Here is an 18,075-nt window from a genome sequence, read left to right as displayed (position 1 = left end):
GGCGTTGCTGCTCAGTTGTCTTGGTGTTTCGTGCTTCGAAAGAGGGCGTCGGGATAGGCTGATCGGACGCACCGCGTCCGCCCAGCTGACGGTCCCTCCGGTGGCGCCGGTGATCCCTCCGGCCCGCTGTCTCGATGCGGAGCGCCGCGCTTCTCCACCTTTGCCGCTGGTACTCGCTGAACGCTCTCTGGCGGTCTGGCGCATGCGCGATCGGCTCCTGCGTGTCCCGGGTGCCATGCGCTCTCCTCCGACCGGCGGCGTCTGCTGCTGTTCCAGCTGCGGCAGCTGCGGGAATTCTTCTGAGTTGGCCGCATATTGTTGGTGGCGTTGCTCCTGCTCTGCGAGCTGGCGTTCCCAGCGCCGTCGCGTCACGACAATGGGGACTTTGTACCTGTTCGTGCAGCCGGCTGTCCCCGTGGGGTGGCTGCCGCCGCACAACTTGCAATGGGGTGTGCACTGCTTTTCGTGGCCTTGCCCGGGGTTTGGGGTCCCGCAGGCGAAACACACAATCTTGTGCGGTTGTGGGCAGACGTCCGCTCGGTGTCCGATGTGGCCGCAGCGGCGGCAAACGTCATAGTGCTGGCGATACAGACTGCAGCGTAGGAGTATGGAACCATACTTGACAAAGTTAGGAACCTTGGTACCCGCGAAAAGCACCACCACTGTCGTTGTACTGCCAATGCGATGAGCCTCCAAAGCCATGGGATTTGCACTGTTGACAACATTTTCTTGTATCTCGAGGGGGGAGTCTTCCGCGGCGATGCCTCGGATTACTCCCTTGACGGTGCCGTGCGGTGCCGCTCGATACGCGTGCGCCTCGTGTTGTTGGCCTCCGACGTGCAGGGATCGAATCCGAGCATACTGCCTGGGACCCAAGCAATATCGCATACTTCTGCTGCTACATCTAACGCGAAGAAACCTGCAACTAATAAATAAAAAAAATAATTCTGGTAATTGTTCATCATTGCTTTAAAGAACTCTGTGTGAAATATTTGTCAAGTAAATGATGTGATTAATTTAACCGGAACAGGTCTTGTTACGCTGTAACGTTTGATATTGTGCTTCAGCCATGAACTTGTCGTCTGCCTTTGTATGTGCTTCCTCGCTAACGCAGACAACACATGTTCTCGGCAATAACAAAGAAAACAGAAATGCACAATTTGTGTTTGCGTGGCCAAATTATTTAATACGAAGAGCTAATTGCACTAGAATTCGCTAAATGAATAACAAATTAAAGATTAGCTCATCTGTACTCGGTGATGATCGTCTGCTTCGTCTGCACGGCTGCGCAAGCCGTGCCCACGGCAGTCTGTTCATTTCACATATCGCCTTTGCAACTGACTGACAAGATTGCAAGAAGCAATCTTGTCGTTGTAACTCTAGATAAAAGGGAATGCCCTTAATTGTTGAGGCTTCTGATCACCGTGTACGTTAAGTAACTCGGCGCCGTTATGTACACCCGGCGTCAATATAAGCCGGGGCACGCGAGCGCGTGGCAAAATGAGTACCAGAAGAAAGGGAGTCAGAGTACCAGAAGAAAGGGAGTCCTCTCCCTGAAACGTCAGTAAACTTAGTTCTATTTTCTACGTCTTTCTCATTTGTCTCTGTCTCTAATAACCTTATATATATATATATATATATATATATATATATATATATATATATATATATATATATATATATATAAGACAGAAATAAGAGTTGGCAGTCAAGAAAACCTCGGAAAGCAAAGGGGAAGATGTGGTAGGTCATTGAAACAGATTCTGGAGGTCGTGGGTTCGGATCCCACCTGGCAGGCATTTCTTCTCCACTTTCTTTATTTCTTTCCAAATTCTTTATATGTTTCAATGACCTACCGCATCCTCTCCTTTGCTTTCCGAGGTTTTCTTGACTGCCAACTTTTATTTCTGTCTTATTTTCAACGAGCCCCTCATTTCCATTCTGATTCGCTATATATATATTCTGCGAAAGCCTAGCGAGGGTCTCGTTTGTGGCAGCCTTGATGCCTAGGTAAGATAAATAAGAGGGCTTCCCGCCAGTTACCCGCTCATGACAGGCTGTAGACGTTAGAGTCACGCCCCGGGGTTTGAAAGAAGGTCCCCTTATCCCCGTGTAGTCAGAGTGGCGCTGGCTACCCCCCTCAAGCATCAGATACAGTTCTAGTATATATAAATAGCCCAGAAAGTGAAGGAGAACACAGTCGCCCAGATAGCCGAATTGGTAAGGCATTCGAGTTCTAATCGAAAGCGTGGGTTCGGTCCCCACTCTGGGCGCGTGTTTTTCTTTCTTTCTTCCGTATATTTAAAAATGTTAACTTCATTAACCGTAGTACAAAAAGTGCCTAACCACACCCCTATGCCTCCTTTGGCGTTGTAGACTGCCGACCTATCTTTCTGTACACCCACCCATATATATATATAGCAGGTAAACAGTTCCGGACCACCGTAGCAATAGGTCAAAACTTAAGAAGGGTTTTATTGTTCCCAACAGTTTCGAAAGGAGAACCTTTCTTCTTCGGGAGTTATCTTAGAACAGACAGAAAAACGCTTATACACACTTTGCCTGCGAAGGCTTCCCTTTCTCCTCACCCTCGTCAATGAGAACTCTCGGGGAGAGTAAAAGAGCGGGAAAGTAAGAATAACATGTCGTAACTGTACTACAGAAGGTGGGAAAAAGCAAGAAAAGAGGAAGGGAGAGAGGAAAGTTGTAAATGCGAAGGAGGCAGAGTTGCGGCATTGATAGACAGAAAACAGACGCATAAAGTTCAACCAATGTGCGTCTACAGAGAAAACGGCGTGCTGCGTCTGCGTGCGGAGAGAGAGAGAGAGAGAGAGAGAGAGAGATAACATTTGGAGAGCCGAAGCTCGAAAGCCTGAACGAAAAGGCTCTGGATGGCAGAGAAGCATGCCAACCTCTGCCTACTGGTGATCAATGGTAAAATAGAACGAAAGAGAGGCATTTGTTAATGGCGGTTTGAGACCGTTGTTAGACAGAGACAAGTACCACATGGCCGCAGGTGGCCAAAGGAAGCTGATCGGGAAACGAAACATTCGTGGACAGCCTTGAAAAGAAAGATCAGTGAGTCCCCAATGCGCGGAGGCTCGTGCGGGTCCGTCTGAGTGAAATGGTCAGGAAGGTTTGCGTAGAAAACGATTTACTCCTTGTAAAGAACCACAGGCGGAGAAGGATTTATCACCTCACCGCCGCCGGAGGGGCAGTCGCCACGCCGACCGTCCCGCACCGCCAACCCCACCCCCCACCGACCCCGTCGTCTCACAGATGCAGGCACAACACGGTCCCCTCAGGGGGCGAAGAATGTGTTCTACGAACTTAAAGGAGACAAAAAAAAGAAAAAAAAAACAAAAAAAATATGGCATGATTATTCGTTTCGCCCTCCCTCAAAACATCTCAGGGTGGTACATCAGTTTTGAAAGCAACTCAATCTCCCTGTGGTCTCCCTTATTCCCTCGGCAAACGTCCGAAATTTATGTATAAAGAAGGATTCTCTTTGTTCCCGTTCGTATGTGCGGCGGAAGCCGGACTGAATTAAGACGGCCTGTATTTTTGCAAACGAGTGACCCGGGAGTCGGAGGTGCCTGGACAGCGGAAGGTCGGGGAGGCCCTTCACTTGTGACTTGTGATTGTTAAACCTTTTGCGGAAAGATTTTTTTGTTTGGCCGATATATTCCTCCTCACAGACAAGGCAGCAGAGTTTCTAGATTACATTAGGGGTGTCACAGTTGAGGTTGTCTTTGATTTCATATTTAAAGGTTGACCTGGTGGCCTGGGCAACATTAGTGGTCTCCATGTGGGGACAAAGTTTACAGCGCGCCTTGCCGCATGGCCGACAGCCTAGAGTTCGCTCAGGTACTTCTGTTTTTGCCCTGACCAAAAGGTCCTTCAAGTTTCTGGCCCGTCTGTACACAGCACGGGGGCGCCGCTGAAAAACAGCCGACAAGCGCTCACTCTGCCTTATATTAAAATGCCGTCTCAGGCTGTTGTTTACTTGGGAAGTTTTGGACGAGTACGTAAGGACTAAGTTAGTCTCATGGTGGGTTTCTTTTAGGGTTTCAGGCAGAATGTCTTCTCTTTGTAAATTGCGTGCTCGGCTAATCGCATCGTCAATAATTTCTTCTGGATATGTTTGACCAATCAGGGCGGTCTTTAGTTCCTCAGCATGTTTTTTGATATCGTCCCGTCCGGAGCATATCCTGCGGTACCGGTGTGCTTGTGAGTAGGGTATACTTGTTTTATAATGGCGGGGATTGCTGCTGTAGAAGTGAAGATATCGTTGGCGGTCAGTGGGCTTCCTGTACAATGTTGTTGAGACTCTCCCTATAAATAAATAAATAAATACATAAATAAATAAATAAATAAATAAATAAATATATATATATATATATATATATATATATATATATATATATATATATATATATATATATATATATATATATATATATATATATATATATATATATATATATATAGAAAGAAATGCCGGCAGTCTACAACGCCAAAGAAGGCATAGGGGAAGGTTAGACTATTTTTTTACCGTTAGTGACGTTACATTATTATTAATTAATTTTTATTAATTACGTGAGAAAGAAAGAAAGAAAAACACGCGCCCAGAGTGGGGACCGTCCCCACTCTGGGCGCGTGTTTTCCTTTCTTTCTTTCTCACGTAATTAATAAAAATTAATTAAGAATAATGTAACGTAACTAACGGTAAAAAAATTGTCTAACCTTCCCCTATGCCTTCTTTGGCGTTGTAGACTGCCGGCATTTCTTTCTGTATTTCCTAACGAGCCCCTCATTTTCCAAACCCTATATATATATATATATATATATATATATATATATATATATATATATATATATATATATATATATATATATATATATATATATATATATATATATATATATATATATATATATATATATATATATATATATATATATATAAACAAAAATTGTTCGTTGATCGACAAATTTCAGAGTGGACATGGAGCGCCTCCTGATGGCCTACCGGCGTACCACGTGGCTGGCGGGGAATTGGCCTAGGCTTGTGTCGGAGCACGTCGACGCGAGAAGGCAGCCGCTGCTAGAGCCCTGGAGCAGTGGGGAGAGCACGTGGCCCACCGACGAGGACCTGTCGGGCTCAGCCATTGGCATCTGCCGTCTGCAGCACACGTATGGCCTCAGCGCGCAGCAGATGGCAGAGCTCAGGAGGTGCGCCGCCTTCTCGTTCTCCGGGTGGTCTGTCTGTCTTTCCATGCGATTGTCCGTTTGTCCGTCCGTCCGTCCGTCCATGAGTCTGTCTGTCTGACTGTCTACGTGTCTCCATGTCTGTCTGTTTATCTGTTGGTCTGTCTGCATGTGCAGGCAGTTTGGTTTCGGGATTGTAATCTGTAGGGAAGTCGCCAGCGAACCAAGCTAGCCATAGCAAACGCTTTTTTTCAAACCTTGGGGTCTCATAATGTCCCGCTTCGACTGAAACTGAATAAGTGATAGATCAACCACTCAATCAATCAATATTGTTCACTTAAAGCAGTGAGATATCGAAAATTGTTATATAAATTCAGTTTCATGAAACCTCCAATCACGCTAGAGCAGTGGTTCCCGAATGGGGTCCGTGGTCCTCACAAGGTCCATGAGGACACTTCAGGTTGTCTGCCTCTCCGCGACACTCAAATTCCTCCTGCCAAACCTTGCCGCCATCGCGAAGAAGTGGCTTTGCCGCATGACCCTACAACTTGCCTGCGTAGCAGGTGCTGCGGAACAACAGAGACGGAGAAAAGGTGGGCATCATTAGCAGCGAGAGTAAATTGTCTGACACCGTGACACCTGCGGACGTGGCTCAGTGTAGCGCCCTCTACCGCTTTGCCCAGCACGCTCACGGTTCCGAACCACTGCACTGCCAGGGAAGCACGAACAAAACGTCTCACTAGTTTATCCGTTTATTTATTGACAGGTGGAAACATTGATTGACAGATTGATTTACTGATTGATTTATATCAACATTGATTGATTGATTGATTGATTGATTGATTGATTGATTGATTGATTGATTGATTGATTGATTGATTGATTGATTGATTGATTGATTGATTGATTGACGTGACTCACTCCATTGTGAAGCCCCTTGCTGAACGTGACGGCACACGACCGACTTGAGGTGGCGCGTCTTTGCTGGGACGAAGGCGACGCCGGCAGCGCCCTAGGCTGGTGGACCTCGAGCCTGGACGCCCTGGAGGAAGAAGGACACGAACCGAGCGACGAGCGCAAGGCCATCCTGGACTCCATGGCTGGCATCAGCCTGCGCGTCCAGAACAAGTTCGCCGCCGCCCGCCTCCTGGCGGCGGTGCGCGACGGAGCGCCCACACGCGTGTGAGTGAGAGCATGTAGCCAAAACAAACGTTTGTTCTGCTATGCAGTGGAAACTCATTTTGACGAACGCTGAGGCCTGAGCTCAAAGAGAAGTACTCATGTTCGCAGTCAGCAGGAGAGCCATGCCAGCGCATAGTCTAAAAAAAAGAAGCCGTTCCACTCAATGTGAAAGCTGTCGGAAATGCAGAGCAGTGATTCGCCATAGTGGCCTGTACCGCCGTTATCCGCTTACTGCTACCACCCCATGCAATTCAAATTTCCCGCCTTCGCAGTGCTCGCGCGCCCCCTGCCTGAAACTGCGCCAGCGGGAGTTCTGTTCTCTTTGTTCTTTTCTCCCGCACGTGCCGGCGTTGCACTGCCATCGTAATTGGGCCCATCTCCCCGCGAGCGGGACTCGAGTAAATGCGTCGCATAGGGGTGGGTGTATTGCGTTAACGTTTAGTGTTTGGGGAGTTGGTGGTAGTGAATGCGTTGTATCAGCAGCTTCTTGACGTAGTTTGAATGAGTCAAGGATATAAGGCGCGTTCGTAGCCTCCCATTCTCTGTCGGCTTTGTGGCTCAGTGGGTAGAGCACCATGTACATTGCGTTCCGCCCGCAGGGTCGAGGGATCGAAACCAGGCGCCGGATAGTATTTTTTTTATATAGTGTAGGGGGAGGGGTGCGGACAACGACGATGCGGACTACGACGGACGTCAACGCGGGTGACATCGTGAGTAACTGAAATGCTCTGCATTTAAAATGATAATTCCCGCAGCCATTTCAATGTAAACGCCCGTGTAACTGTAACGAATAGGGAGCCGTCTACTGCTTAGAGCTGCAGACAACCGGTTTTTGTTGAGTATATTCTCTCTATCCCAAGTGAAAAGGGATCCCTTGAAACAACTTTAACCAAAACGGTGTTACGTAACCATGGGGCCCTTGAACGTTTTGAAAGGGGAATTTTAGTTCTACCAGCCTTCCATATGCTGCCAAGACGAATGCTGACAATCCTGGCAGTGACCTGCGAGTAAACATTTTTCTCCTGTACTTGAGATGATTGCAAGTATTTAGGACTTGTCAACAGCTAAAACAATAATAGAATGCACCCTTTCATGTCTCTTTACGCAGTTTTTGAATCACGCATTGATAGAGACGGAACTGTTGGTAGATGTACAATCGTGTCACGTTTATACACTACTTGGCGCCACTATTGAGATTTTGCGAAATTCAGCACCAAATTAAAATTATGCCCGTCAGTTTACTTAGAAACACCTTCTGGTTACCTCACTACATAAAACGCTGGCTTCAATATGAGCCAGAGGGCACCCACTCCACAAAAAGTGGTTGGCTCCTCCTCTGGCATTTGTTTGGAACACTGATCTCCACTAGAGTTGCTGGATGGCGCTTCGAGCTCTCCGGCGCACGGCCGCCGGAAGTTCGCGCGCTCGTCCCGGAAGTCGGGCCGTTCCAGCATAGCGCATGCTACGCATGGGCTGGTTTCGCACGCATTCCGCCAAAAATGCCTGCTTGTTGCGCCGTCAACTGCACAAGCAGACCAGAGTAGTCGTCTGGGAAGACGTTTTACTTGGAAGTATTACAATATTCGGTATGACGTGCGTGATACGCAGCGAAACGCAAATGTCATATCGGTTTCGTTTTTAAGCTGTAGCTCTTGTTACGCAGATTCCCTCGCTCTAAGCCGGATTTATACCGGCGTTGGGTGGCAAACTTATACCCTAGTTACACGGCGAAAGTAACCGCAGTTGAGTTTAACCCTGGCTACTAAACTTTAACCGCGGTTATCGTAAACTGCGGTTTTGGATGTTACACGCGAAATTGCAAGTTTGGTGACCGGAGTCACTTGATTATGAGCGCAACAAATATAAATGCACACTTTTAACTTCACGATAAAAAACAAAAGAGAAGCAGTGTAGACAAAAAGAAATATCGTTAAAGCATTCGCTTCTAACACAAACGCAACGCACTCGTGCGTGCGAGAAGAGGGGCTTCCCCAACAGCTCCCAACCGGCTTGGTTTGCTTAGGTCTGTTCGGTGTTGGGAACTTTCAGATTAGCACAATTTTTCATCGCACTAACATCCATTTTCTCGCATGCGGAAGTTCTTTTCCGCGATCAAATTGATTTCAAAGAGCGGCGATGCGATAAGCTGTTGCTGTCGTGGACTGGGCCGGTTCGGGTCGCAAGCAGTGCCGTGCGGGCAGGCGCGCCGGCGTGTTTACAGGCACGGCTGACGCGCGCGCCGATCGTCTCCGAGTGCTGAAAACGCTTCAAGATTGCCTGCTATATCCATTTTTGGCGGACGACGCGCGGAATTTACAAATTTAGCACGGCTTTTGTCGTAGTTGATCGGGCGGATCGGGAAAAGAGCCGCTGCTGACGGGCAGTCGCGCTTATTGCGAGAGCGATGCTAAGATACGCAAGCGCGTCTTGGGGACAGCTTTGGGGCGCCCGCTGTTTGAGAACCTTCGTCTCTTCCAAACGCCAGGTGATTTTTTTTTCGCCTCCGCTGATGCGCCGCCACTTGCGTCCGAACTGAATTGTGTGATTTTGAGCACTGCGGCTGCGGAAACTGTGGTTAGCGTGACCGAACTGGCCAAGCTCAGTTAACCATCGTTAGCGACGTAACCGCAGTTTCATCTGTCGTCTAACGCAGCAAACTGCGGTTTTGTATAACCGCGCTTTTCCTTAACCGTGGTTAACTAGGCCCGTGTAACTAGCTCTCCATTCCCAGGCAGCAGGCTCTGCAGTGACCACTTTACTGACAACTGTTTTGACAGAACGGGTGCACGAACTCGGCTACAGCCTGACGCCGTGCCCACGTTGTTTTCTTTCTAGCATAAATCCCTAGCATAAGTTTCTAGCATAAATCCCGTTAGAGCTGCGTGGTCTCCTCTCAAACCGAGACCCAAGTGACATTTTCGTTCTCCTTTGCAATTAAATTCTGCTTCATATTAACGTCCCATATTTCGGTATAGCATAACTTGCGATCTGAACGCGATGTGTACAGCCAAACTGCAATAAAGTGAGAACAAAATGCCATAATGCCTCAATGGGGACGCTTATAAGCGGGTGAGAAGCGTAGCAGACGCTTGACTTCCGGGACGAGCCGTTGAACTTCCGGTGGCCGTGCGCGCGCCCGGCCGCGACAGCGGCGAAGCGCCATCCACCAACTAAGTGGAGATCAGTGGTTTGGAAGGTGTCTTGGCGGAATAATTTTCAGAGATGCTTGTTAGTCTTTATTGTTACCTATTCAAATCTCGTTGCGATCTATCCTCAGGCGCGACAGCTTTGTCGAAGCGGTTCTGGACGACGAGGCGGTGAAGAACTCGGAAGTTGCGATGGACGCCAAGACGTATGAGAAACTTTGTTCATCCAACCGCACGGGACTCGAAAGACGCTCCCCCACCGACCGACTTCGCTGCATCATCCTGCACATCAATGGGGTCAGTGACACTTCTTTATCACGGCAACCAATACCGCGCGAGCTGAAAACTTACACAACAGCAACTCACCGAAACCCATCGGCGTTAACACACTTTCCGAAAACTCTTGAGCTAGTCAGGAACTAAACACGGGCACGCGTACGCTACAAATGATTATGTATTCCGTACTTAGGGTGTAACGGTATTGTTCAAATTATATCAGTTGCTACAACCAGGTGGTATCCACTGGATGCACGGCGATCTCTATACCACCGTGAGCTCGTTAAATGTCTACACGGGTGGATGCCTACTCGCGTGAAAGTGCCGAGTGATACCTTCACGTAGGGCTCCATAAGAATTTTTAGAAATTCATCTTCGATATATGTGCCAGACTCCAGTGCTACTTTTAAGAAAGTTGAGGGAAGGTGTTTTCCGGTATTTACTTCGTACATGAAATGCCTTTAGAAACAGCGCCTACGCTTTCTATTGGAGTGCTGTGCTGCTCCGCGTCCTATTTTTGCAATTGAGGCGGCTTATTCATTGCGCAGGACGCTATGCTTCGGTGGCGCCCCCTGCACGTGGAGGTCCTGAGCGAAGAGCCCCGCATCGCCCTGGTGCACAACTTCCTCACCGGCAGCGAGCAGCGTGTCCTGAAGCAACTGGCAGAGCCACTCCTCGAAAGGGCCACCGTCTATGAGGCGAACAAGACTATGGTCCCGTCAAAGACACGCATTAGCAAAGTATACACTGTGCCAATGTAGCGTGACAGGCTCTATAGGCGAAACAGGCCTCTGTAAACATGGATAACCAGCAGAGACTTTTAGAACACAACGTTGAGGTGGCAACTGCTGAACCGAGAGGCGGTGGCGCATTGGCTAAGCAGTTGTGCTTCTGAGCCCAAGGACGCGGGTACGATTGCCGGCCGTGGCAGCTGCTTTTCTGATGGAGGCGAAAAGCGAAATCACCGTGTGTTGATTTCTGCGTGTGGTAAAGAGCCCCAGGCGGTCAAAATTAACCCGTACTCCTCGACTACGGCGTGCCCCATCGCCTGTGTAGCATCGGCGCGTTAGCCATCATGATCAATTAATGAACTGAGATGTAAGAGCCAATTTCGCTTTTCTTGACCGGTGACGCTGGTCATGCCTGAGATATATGAATACACGCACGCATATACAAACACGTGCACTTTTATGTTGACTCCACTGACCCAGGAAGATCGTTGCCTGTCCCCAAGCATTACACCAACCATCGTTCCATCCTCAGCCCGTTGAGTAAAACTAAGTTTCCTTTCCAGTTTTATTACGGCGGGGAGGCAAAGCGAACGCTCTTTTGTCGTTAAGAGCATATATACAGAGTAGACACAATTGCTTGAACAAACCCCCTCCCTTCCCGCTGAAGCTAGCCTCTTTTCCTGAACCTTCTGTGCGCACCTGTCTCCAACCCACGCAGGTGTCGTGGCTGGAGGACGAGGAACACCCGCTGCTGGCCCGAGTGAGCGCAGCCGTTTCCGCGGTGACCGGCATGGACGTGGCGTGCGCCGAGGATCTGCAGGTGGTCAACTACGGAGTTGGCGGCCTCTATACGCCGCACCCCGACTACAGCTCGCCAGAGGAACCCGACGGCACCAGGGACAGCGTGACGGGACAACGTGCCGCCACCTGGCTTATGTACCTGTCCGACGTGCGGCGGGGAGGGAGTACCGTCTTCCCCGAACTGGGACTACAGGTTTGTGCAGCCCTCTATCCGCCTCTTCTCTTGGAGGACGGCTGCATGGCGGTGCCACATTTTCAGAGCGTTTTAGTGTGAAAGCATTCGACGACTCTGTAGGGGGAAAAATGCGGCATCCCTGGTACACGCACGACAACCAAAAATACTAAGCCAGGTACACAAACCTTCAGCGATTCCATTCTGCGAATATCGATGACCAGCGAAGCATTTGCACAGATCACATTAAAGTGAAACCTAATCAAGAAGAAAGGTGCAAGCAGATTTTATTTCTCTTAAGCGGTGACGGTGGTCATGCCTAGAAAGGACACATACACGCGCGCACGCACCGTTACTTTGATGAAACAAACAAACGTACACACACTAACGCCTCGTCGTTGGAAGCCCTCGTGCTTCAGAAACTAATAAACGTGCACGCAGGAAGACATTGCGCTTTGCAACGCCTCTCAAATCTTGTTTCGAATGGCTTGCGGGTCTAAAAGTGAGCTCGTGTTAGTAGCTCAAACACCTATACGATAGTTTTCCAAGCCTTACGCTTTAAGAACACCTGGAGCCTCGCGAGTTTTATTTCCCGAACATCAAGAATACATGAGTCCATAGCCATACCCGAGGCATGCATGAATCAGGAGCCATTTTACTACGAGCCATTTTACCATTTTAACGTCACAGAGCAATGAAGCAGTCGCGGCACATAATTTTGAAAAAGGGTACGAACTCAGGTTACGAACCCCTTCTATATATATTGTGAGTGTGTTTTACTGATCTCCCAGTGGTTATCAGCGAGTGCACTTTGGAGAGAACTAGCGCTCCCTATTCATTTGTAAAAAGTCATCAGTACTAGCTCGAACGCCTGTGCTTGGTGTGTTCCCTATTCTAGCGAGTCAGTCAATAGAGAGTTTTAGCTGACCGTTTTCGACAGTCCGCTCCGGTATCGGCGGCGCGCTCAGCGCAAGCGCAGCTAATGCCATTCGCGGCTTTGCGCGCCACGCATGCGCAATGGCGCTCCCGCTTGCTATAGCTTGCTTAGCACGCAGAACCTCGGCTTCTCCGAAGCTCTAACTGCTCGTTAGTGGTCCAATAAACCACGCTTCAGTTTGGTGGAGTGTGCGGGTTCGTTCCCAGCGTGACCCTACCTTCGCATCACAAGACTCCGATACAACATCCTGGAGTTACGAAGCAGACGGCTACAGCCCGTGATGCAGCGTGACACTGGCCAAGACATGGCACCATGCTCACCGCCGCCCAACATGTGTTCGGGTGCGCTTCGCCAGCGATACTCCCCTAACTTCGATGGAACGGATGATTGATTGATTGATTGTGGGGCTTAACGCGCCGACGCAACGCAGGCGATGAGGCGCGCCGTAGTGGAGGGCTCCGGATTAATTTTGACCACCTGGGGATCTTTAACGTGCGCCGAAATCTCGTACACACGGGCGTTTTTGCTTTTCGCCTCCATCAGAAAAGCGGCCGCCGCGGCCGGGAATCGAACCCGCGACCTCGTGCTCAGCAGCGCAACGCCTTAGCCACTGAGCCACCGCGGCGGGTGTATATCAGTTTTGTCGCGTTCACGCTGCGAGGACCTTGTGGACAACGACGTGGAGGAGTGGCTGTGACAGTACGAACGAGTGCAGAGCATGCACAGCAGATGGGACGATCGCATCAAGCTTAATGACGTTGAGTTTCATTTGGACCACTTAGTCAAGAAGTGGTTCCACAACAACGCAGCCACCATGGCTACCTGGGCTGAATTCAAAAACAGTATCGTCGAGGTCTTCGGACGTCCCGCCGTGCGGAAGCTTCGGGCTGAGCAGCGTCTCCGCACACGAGCACAGCGTCCTGGAGAGACCTTCACAGGTTATATCAAGGATGTTGTGGACCTATGCAACCGTGTTGATTCAGCTATGGCGGAAGCAGGGAAAATTAAGCACCTGATGAAAGGAATAGATAATCATGCTTTCCAGATGCTGTTAGCGAAAGATCTGCTAACTGTTGCTGACATCGTCACCCAGTGCCGAAGCTACGAAGAACTCCGCAGGCAGATGGCGCTTACTCGGGGCTCTTCTGTCCAGGGAGAGCCGTTGTCGAGCTTGACAGCTTGACAGCGGCCGGGGCCGACGCACCCTTGATGCGGCAGCTTCAACAGTTTGTTCGCGAAGAAGTCGCTCGGCAAGTGTCCCTTATTACCCTGGAGCCTGGATCAACGATGCCACCGTCTGTTCCTGGCCCATCTCTGTGCCTCCGCAGCCTACCGAAGTGACTCCTTCCGTTGTCTCGCCGACGCTTCCAGCGCTTCGCCACATTATCAAGGAACAGGTGGCTGAGGCACTGCCACACACTCTGTATTATGCACAGCCTCGCGTATGCCGAAGCCATGGGGAGACCGCTACAGCCCGCTGGGGCGTCGTTTCGGGACATGCCGCCAACCCCGCCGAGTTCTGCGGTACGCAGAAATCCGCCAACGGGGAGTCCGTGGCGCACGGCTGATAATCACCCCAGCTGTTCCGCCTGCCGAATTCTGGGCCATGTGTCCCTTTACTGCCGGCGCCGCGTGTCCATAATGATTGATGACGTTGGAAACCACACTTTTGGCTCGCCACACGTGTCTTCGCAGCTAATGACTGACGTGCCGCCCAGGTCACCGTTACCTACCTCCGATTACAACGATTTCAGCCGTCGTGACGCCGATAGCCGCCGTTCAACCTGCCCACGTCGCCGCTCACTATCGCCTATGCAGCGTTGTTCAAGACCAATTGAACAGGAAAACTAGCCGCCGCAGTTCTGGAGGCAAGAGCTGCGTGACTTTCAAATTGTAAAAGGCCTATAAGTGTAATCGACGTATCTGTTGAGGGTGTATGTACAGTCGCACTAGTCGACACAGGCGCAGCGGTCTCCGTCATTACCGCCGATATTTGCCGCTTGCTTAGAAAAGTTGCGACACCGCTGCCGCAATTTTCGTTATGTACCGCAACTGCGCAACGTGTAAAACCTTTGGCAGCCTGCACGGCGCGTGTCACGATCCAGGACGTCGTGTACCCCGTCGAGTTCCTCGTGCTGCCATCCTGCTCCCATGACGTCATTTTAGGTTGGGACTTTTTAGGGGCGAAGCTCCTAAAGCCATGGGTCTGTCCATCCCTTGTGTCTCGTGGTACGCGACCGCCGCATGCTTTCGGAGATGTCGCAAAGTGGGCCGCGTTGCACGCGCAAGAACCGGCTGCAACCGGCAGCGCAAACTCGGCACCGGGAGCGCGAGCTTGTCTGTGTTCGCCAACGGAGGCGCGAGCGCACGTGCACTGCGAGGGGGAGATCACTCAAGAGATCACGCCACGAACGCAGGCAGTCGTTCTCGGAGATCGAACGAGACGCAAGGACCTTTGCTCGTTTCCTCTCGTCTTGTTCGGGCACAAGTTCGCCCTAAATAAAAGTTCTTTCTTTACCGTTGTGTCCCATCCTACGTGACAAATTGTGGTGGTGGTGCGGGGTAGTCCTCGATGGCGCGGGGTCTTTCATCAGCTCTGGGCCTGGGAGCATTGACTCCGAAAATAAAAGTTGATTTGTACAATGTACGCACACAGTCTTACGTCTTTCTTAATGATGTAATGGGCGAACTTTCACGGGAGAGTTACGGTTACCGATGATCTCCCCCTCTCGAGCTTCGCCCCACTTATCATCATTCATTCCGTGGATATGGCGTGATTTTTTTATCTCACCATCGCGCAATAATCGACTGTGCACGTGCACAAGTAGAATTTGATTCTCCCTTGGACGCGCCTTATGACGACCTCCAGTCCGCTGTCCCTGCAAATATCACCGTGGCTCACGGCACGGACATTCCTCCCCGCTCGGCTACTCTAGTACCGCTGAGCTGCTCTCCCATTCCCGATGCACCTGTTCTTTTTACGCCGCCGCCCTTATTTCTCCACCGAAAATCGCTGTCCCTGCCATAGTAGCCATAGTAGTCACTAACAGTCCTTGGAGCCTTTTTCGTCTCCTGCACGGTGAGGTCCTTGGCTGCGTCGAAGTTGTTGGGCCACAGCTTGTCACCGCCGTACCAGACGACTTTCCGTCATGGGTTCCAGTGGCTGGACTGAGTCCTGCCCCGTCAGCACCAGACCTGTCGCCTCCGGACATTGGCGCTTCGATCGATCCTGCCCTCAGATCAGATCAGTGAGGCTCCTCGCTCTGCTATATCGGTTCCGCTCTTCTTTTGACGGCGCAAAGGCACCACTGGGCTGAACATCTGCAGTTGCTCACTCCATTGACACCGGCTCGCATGCACCACTGCGCCAACGACCATACCGTGTGTCGCCGAAGAAGCGCAGCACTATTGACGAACAGGTGAACGAGATGCTCAAGCGTGACGTAATTCGGCCCTCCAACAGTCCCTGGGCGTCTCCCATTGTGCTTGTTACAAAAAAGGACGGTTCCATCTGCTTTTGCGTATATTATCGCCGTCTGAACAGCATAACGCGGAAAGGTGTCTATCCTTTACCACGGATCGACGGTGCCCTTGACAGTTTACAAGGCGCCGAGTTTTTTTCTTCCCTTGATCTGCGGTCTGGATATTGGCAGGTACCCATGGCGGAGGGCGATCGCGCGGAAACGGCGTTCATAATAGTCTTATATAGTCGCAGGTAATCCTACCTGTCTACGTCCGGTGTAATGTTCATACTTGTCAACATTGTTGAAGAAGAACAAGATATTACGCAAATATAAGACAACAAATTAATACAGAAGTGATATTTGCAGTGTTCCTTTATAAAAAATCATACATGCTTGATTTTTGCGAAATGAAACACTTCATCAACTGCAGAAAAAAAAAATTGACCGCGTATCTGCTCCTTTCGTTGCAAATGTCGTCAAAAGACGATAGTATTTGTAGACATTTGGCAAGGAAATGCCCCTCTTTGCTTTCCCTCTCCCCTGTCATGCTGTTCCTGTACCGTCGCGCTCATCCCAAGGTAAACACACTAAAGGTTTGCGCAAGGCGATTTGATTTTTACCGCGTTCCACTGCTACAGGCGGTGTTCCTCGGTGCCAGCGCTGCAGTACGGCGGACACGCGCGTGAATCGTGGCGGCCGACTTCAAGGTTTATAGAACCGCGTTCCCGTGCTCCACGTGCGTTCCAAGCAGAACGTGAAACTGGAACCTTTGCTGTTGCCGCGTGATTTCTCATATGCCGCCAGGAGGTGGCGGGGGCAGCAGCGGGCGGTACGCGTTGTTCTGCAGTAGATGTAGAATATAATTTGCTATTGAAAAACCAAGCATCCAGGAATTTTTTAATAAAGGAACACTGTAAGTATCCCTTGTGTACCAATTTCCTGTCTTATATTTGCGTAACGTCTTGTTCTTGTTCAACAAAGTTGACAAGTATGAGCATATAAACCCGGCTTAGACGTTTACATTTGACTGTGAGTATATAAGACTATTGCGCAGTAAGCATTTTACTTTGGCCGGGTGGCTGAATCGAGTTACAGACGGACAGACAGACAAACATACAGACAGACCAAAATTTCTGGGTTTAAGTAGCCCAAGAAAGACTATCGTCTTTAAAAATCCCTCCACCGTCGCCTCCTGTCGCCCGCGCCACTATAGCTTCTGGCGCCATTTTAAGAAATCAACCGGCAACAGCTACGAAAGGTTCCACTAGATAGGTTCCATGTTCTGCTTGGAACGTACGTGGAGTAAGGCAACGTGGTTCTATAAACGCTGAAGTATAGCGCCTCGATTCACGCGCTTCTCCGCCGTACGGCATCGTTGGCATCGAGTCACCCGGGTTGGAGCAGTGGAACGCGGTAAATTTAAAATTATTTACGCAAACCTTTGTCGTTTTTACCTTGGGAGGAGCGCGACGCAAGAGGAACAATATGAGAGGTGAGCAGGAAAGCGAAGGGAGGCATTTACTTGGCAAAGGTCGATAAAGACTATGGTCTTTTGTCGACATTTGCAACGAAAGGAGCATTTACAAGGCCATTTGTTGTTAAAAAAAAATTGCTGCCAAAAGTGCCGCTTTTAAATACTATTTTGTATAAGACGCTGTGTTAGAGGGCTTATGTTGCAAAACAAAGTTGGGGGTTACAAAGAAAAAAAAAGAAGTCCTACCTTTGGCTCCGGCCGCCAGATACAGTGGGCCGTCCCGGATATATTTTTAAATTATTACATACTCCGAACTTGGTAAGGTTTTCTTCGATTTTCTGTAATATTTAGCTGAAAAAATTATTTAGATTGGCTTAAACTGTGTTCTTGCTTCCTCTCATTACAGTATTATTATCGAACGCTACGCGATTTGGCAGGCGAAGCAGATGCAACATAGAGATGTAATCGCGTCATATTTATTTGTTTTGTCCAAGAAGATAATAATAAACCTGGAGGCGAAGCCTATTACCGCAAGTAAGTCTTCAAGCACGCGCGCAAAGTACTATGAAATTGCATGGATGCTTTAAATGGCAAATAAATACTGGCTTGCCGAGTCGCTGTGTATGTTGCCTCGTTGCGCCTGAGGGCAGTGCATGCTTTAAGGGGTAAGTGCACGCAGCG

General features: G+C 49.7%; 1 protein-coding gene and 1 non-coding gene across 3 annotated transcripts in view; both read left to right on the top strand.

The window, feature by feature from the left end:
* The first annotated feature begins 2,202 nt into the window (after positions 1-2,202).
* On the top strand, positions 2,203-2,273 carry Trnar-ucu (transfer RNA arginine (anticodon UCU)). Its single transcript has one exon. It is a non-coding gene; the product is annotated as a tRNA-Arg (tRNA).
* Positions 2,274-5,007: 2,734 nt separating this feature from the next.
* Positions 5,008-18,075, top strand: part of LOC144150252 (prolyl 4-hydroxylase subunit alpha-1-like) — a 31,570-nt gene continuing 18,502 nt past the window's right edge. The window contains exons 1-5 of one of the 2 annotated variants that reach the window (XM_077682108.1): positions 5,008-5,235; positions 6,145-6,393; positions 9,671-9,836; positions 10,364-10,555; positions 11,265-11,540. In XM_077682108.1, coding sequence (XP_077538234.1) covers positions 5,009-5,235; positions 6,145-6,393; positions 9,671-9,836; positions 10,364-10,555; positions 11,265-11,540 — 1,110 coding nt within the window. In that variant the 5' untranslated portion in view covers position 5,008. Of the gene's footprint in view, positions 5,236-6,144; positions 6,394-8,539; positions 8,879-9,670; positions 9,837-10,363; positions 10,556-11,264; positions 11,541-18,075 lie in introns of those variants that run through there. The other variant, XM_077682109.1, reaches the window with a different exon arrangement.

This window comes from Haemaphysalis longicornis, unplaced genomic scaffold (genome assembly GCF_048455015.1).
Source record: "Haemaphysalis longicornis isolate Haplotype H1 unplaced genomic scaffold, Haemaphysalis longicornis Haplotype H1 scaffold_8, whole genome shotgun sequence".
In the NCBI taxonomy this organism is placed as follows: Eukaryota; Metazoa; Arthropoda; class Arachnida; order Ixodida; family Ixodidae; genus Haemaphysalis; species Haemaphysalis longicornis.
This window is presented reverse-complemented; position numbering and strand designations above follow the sequence as displayed.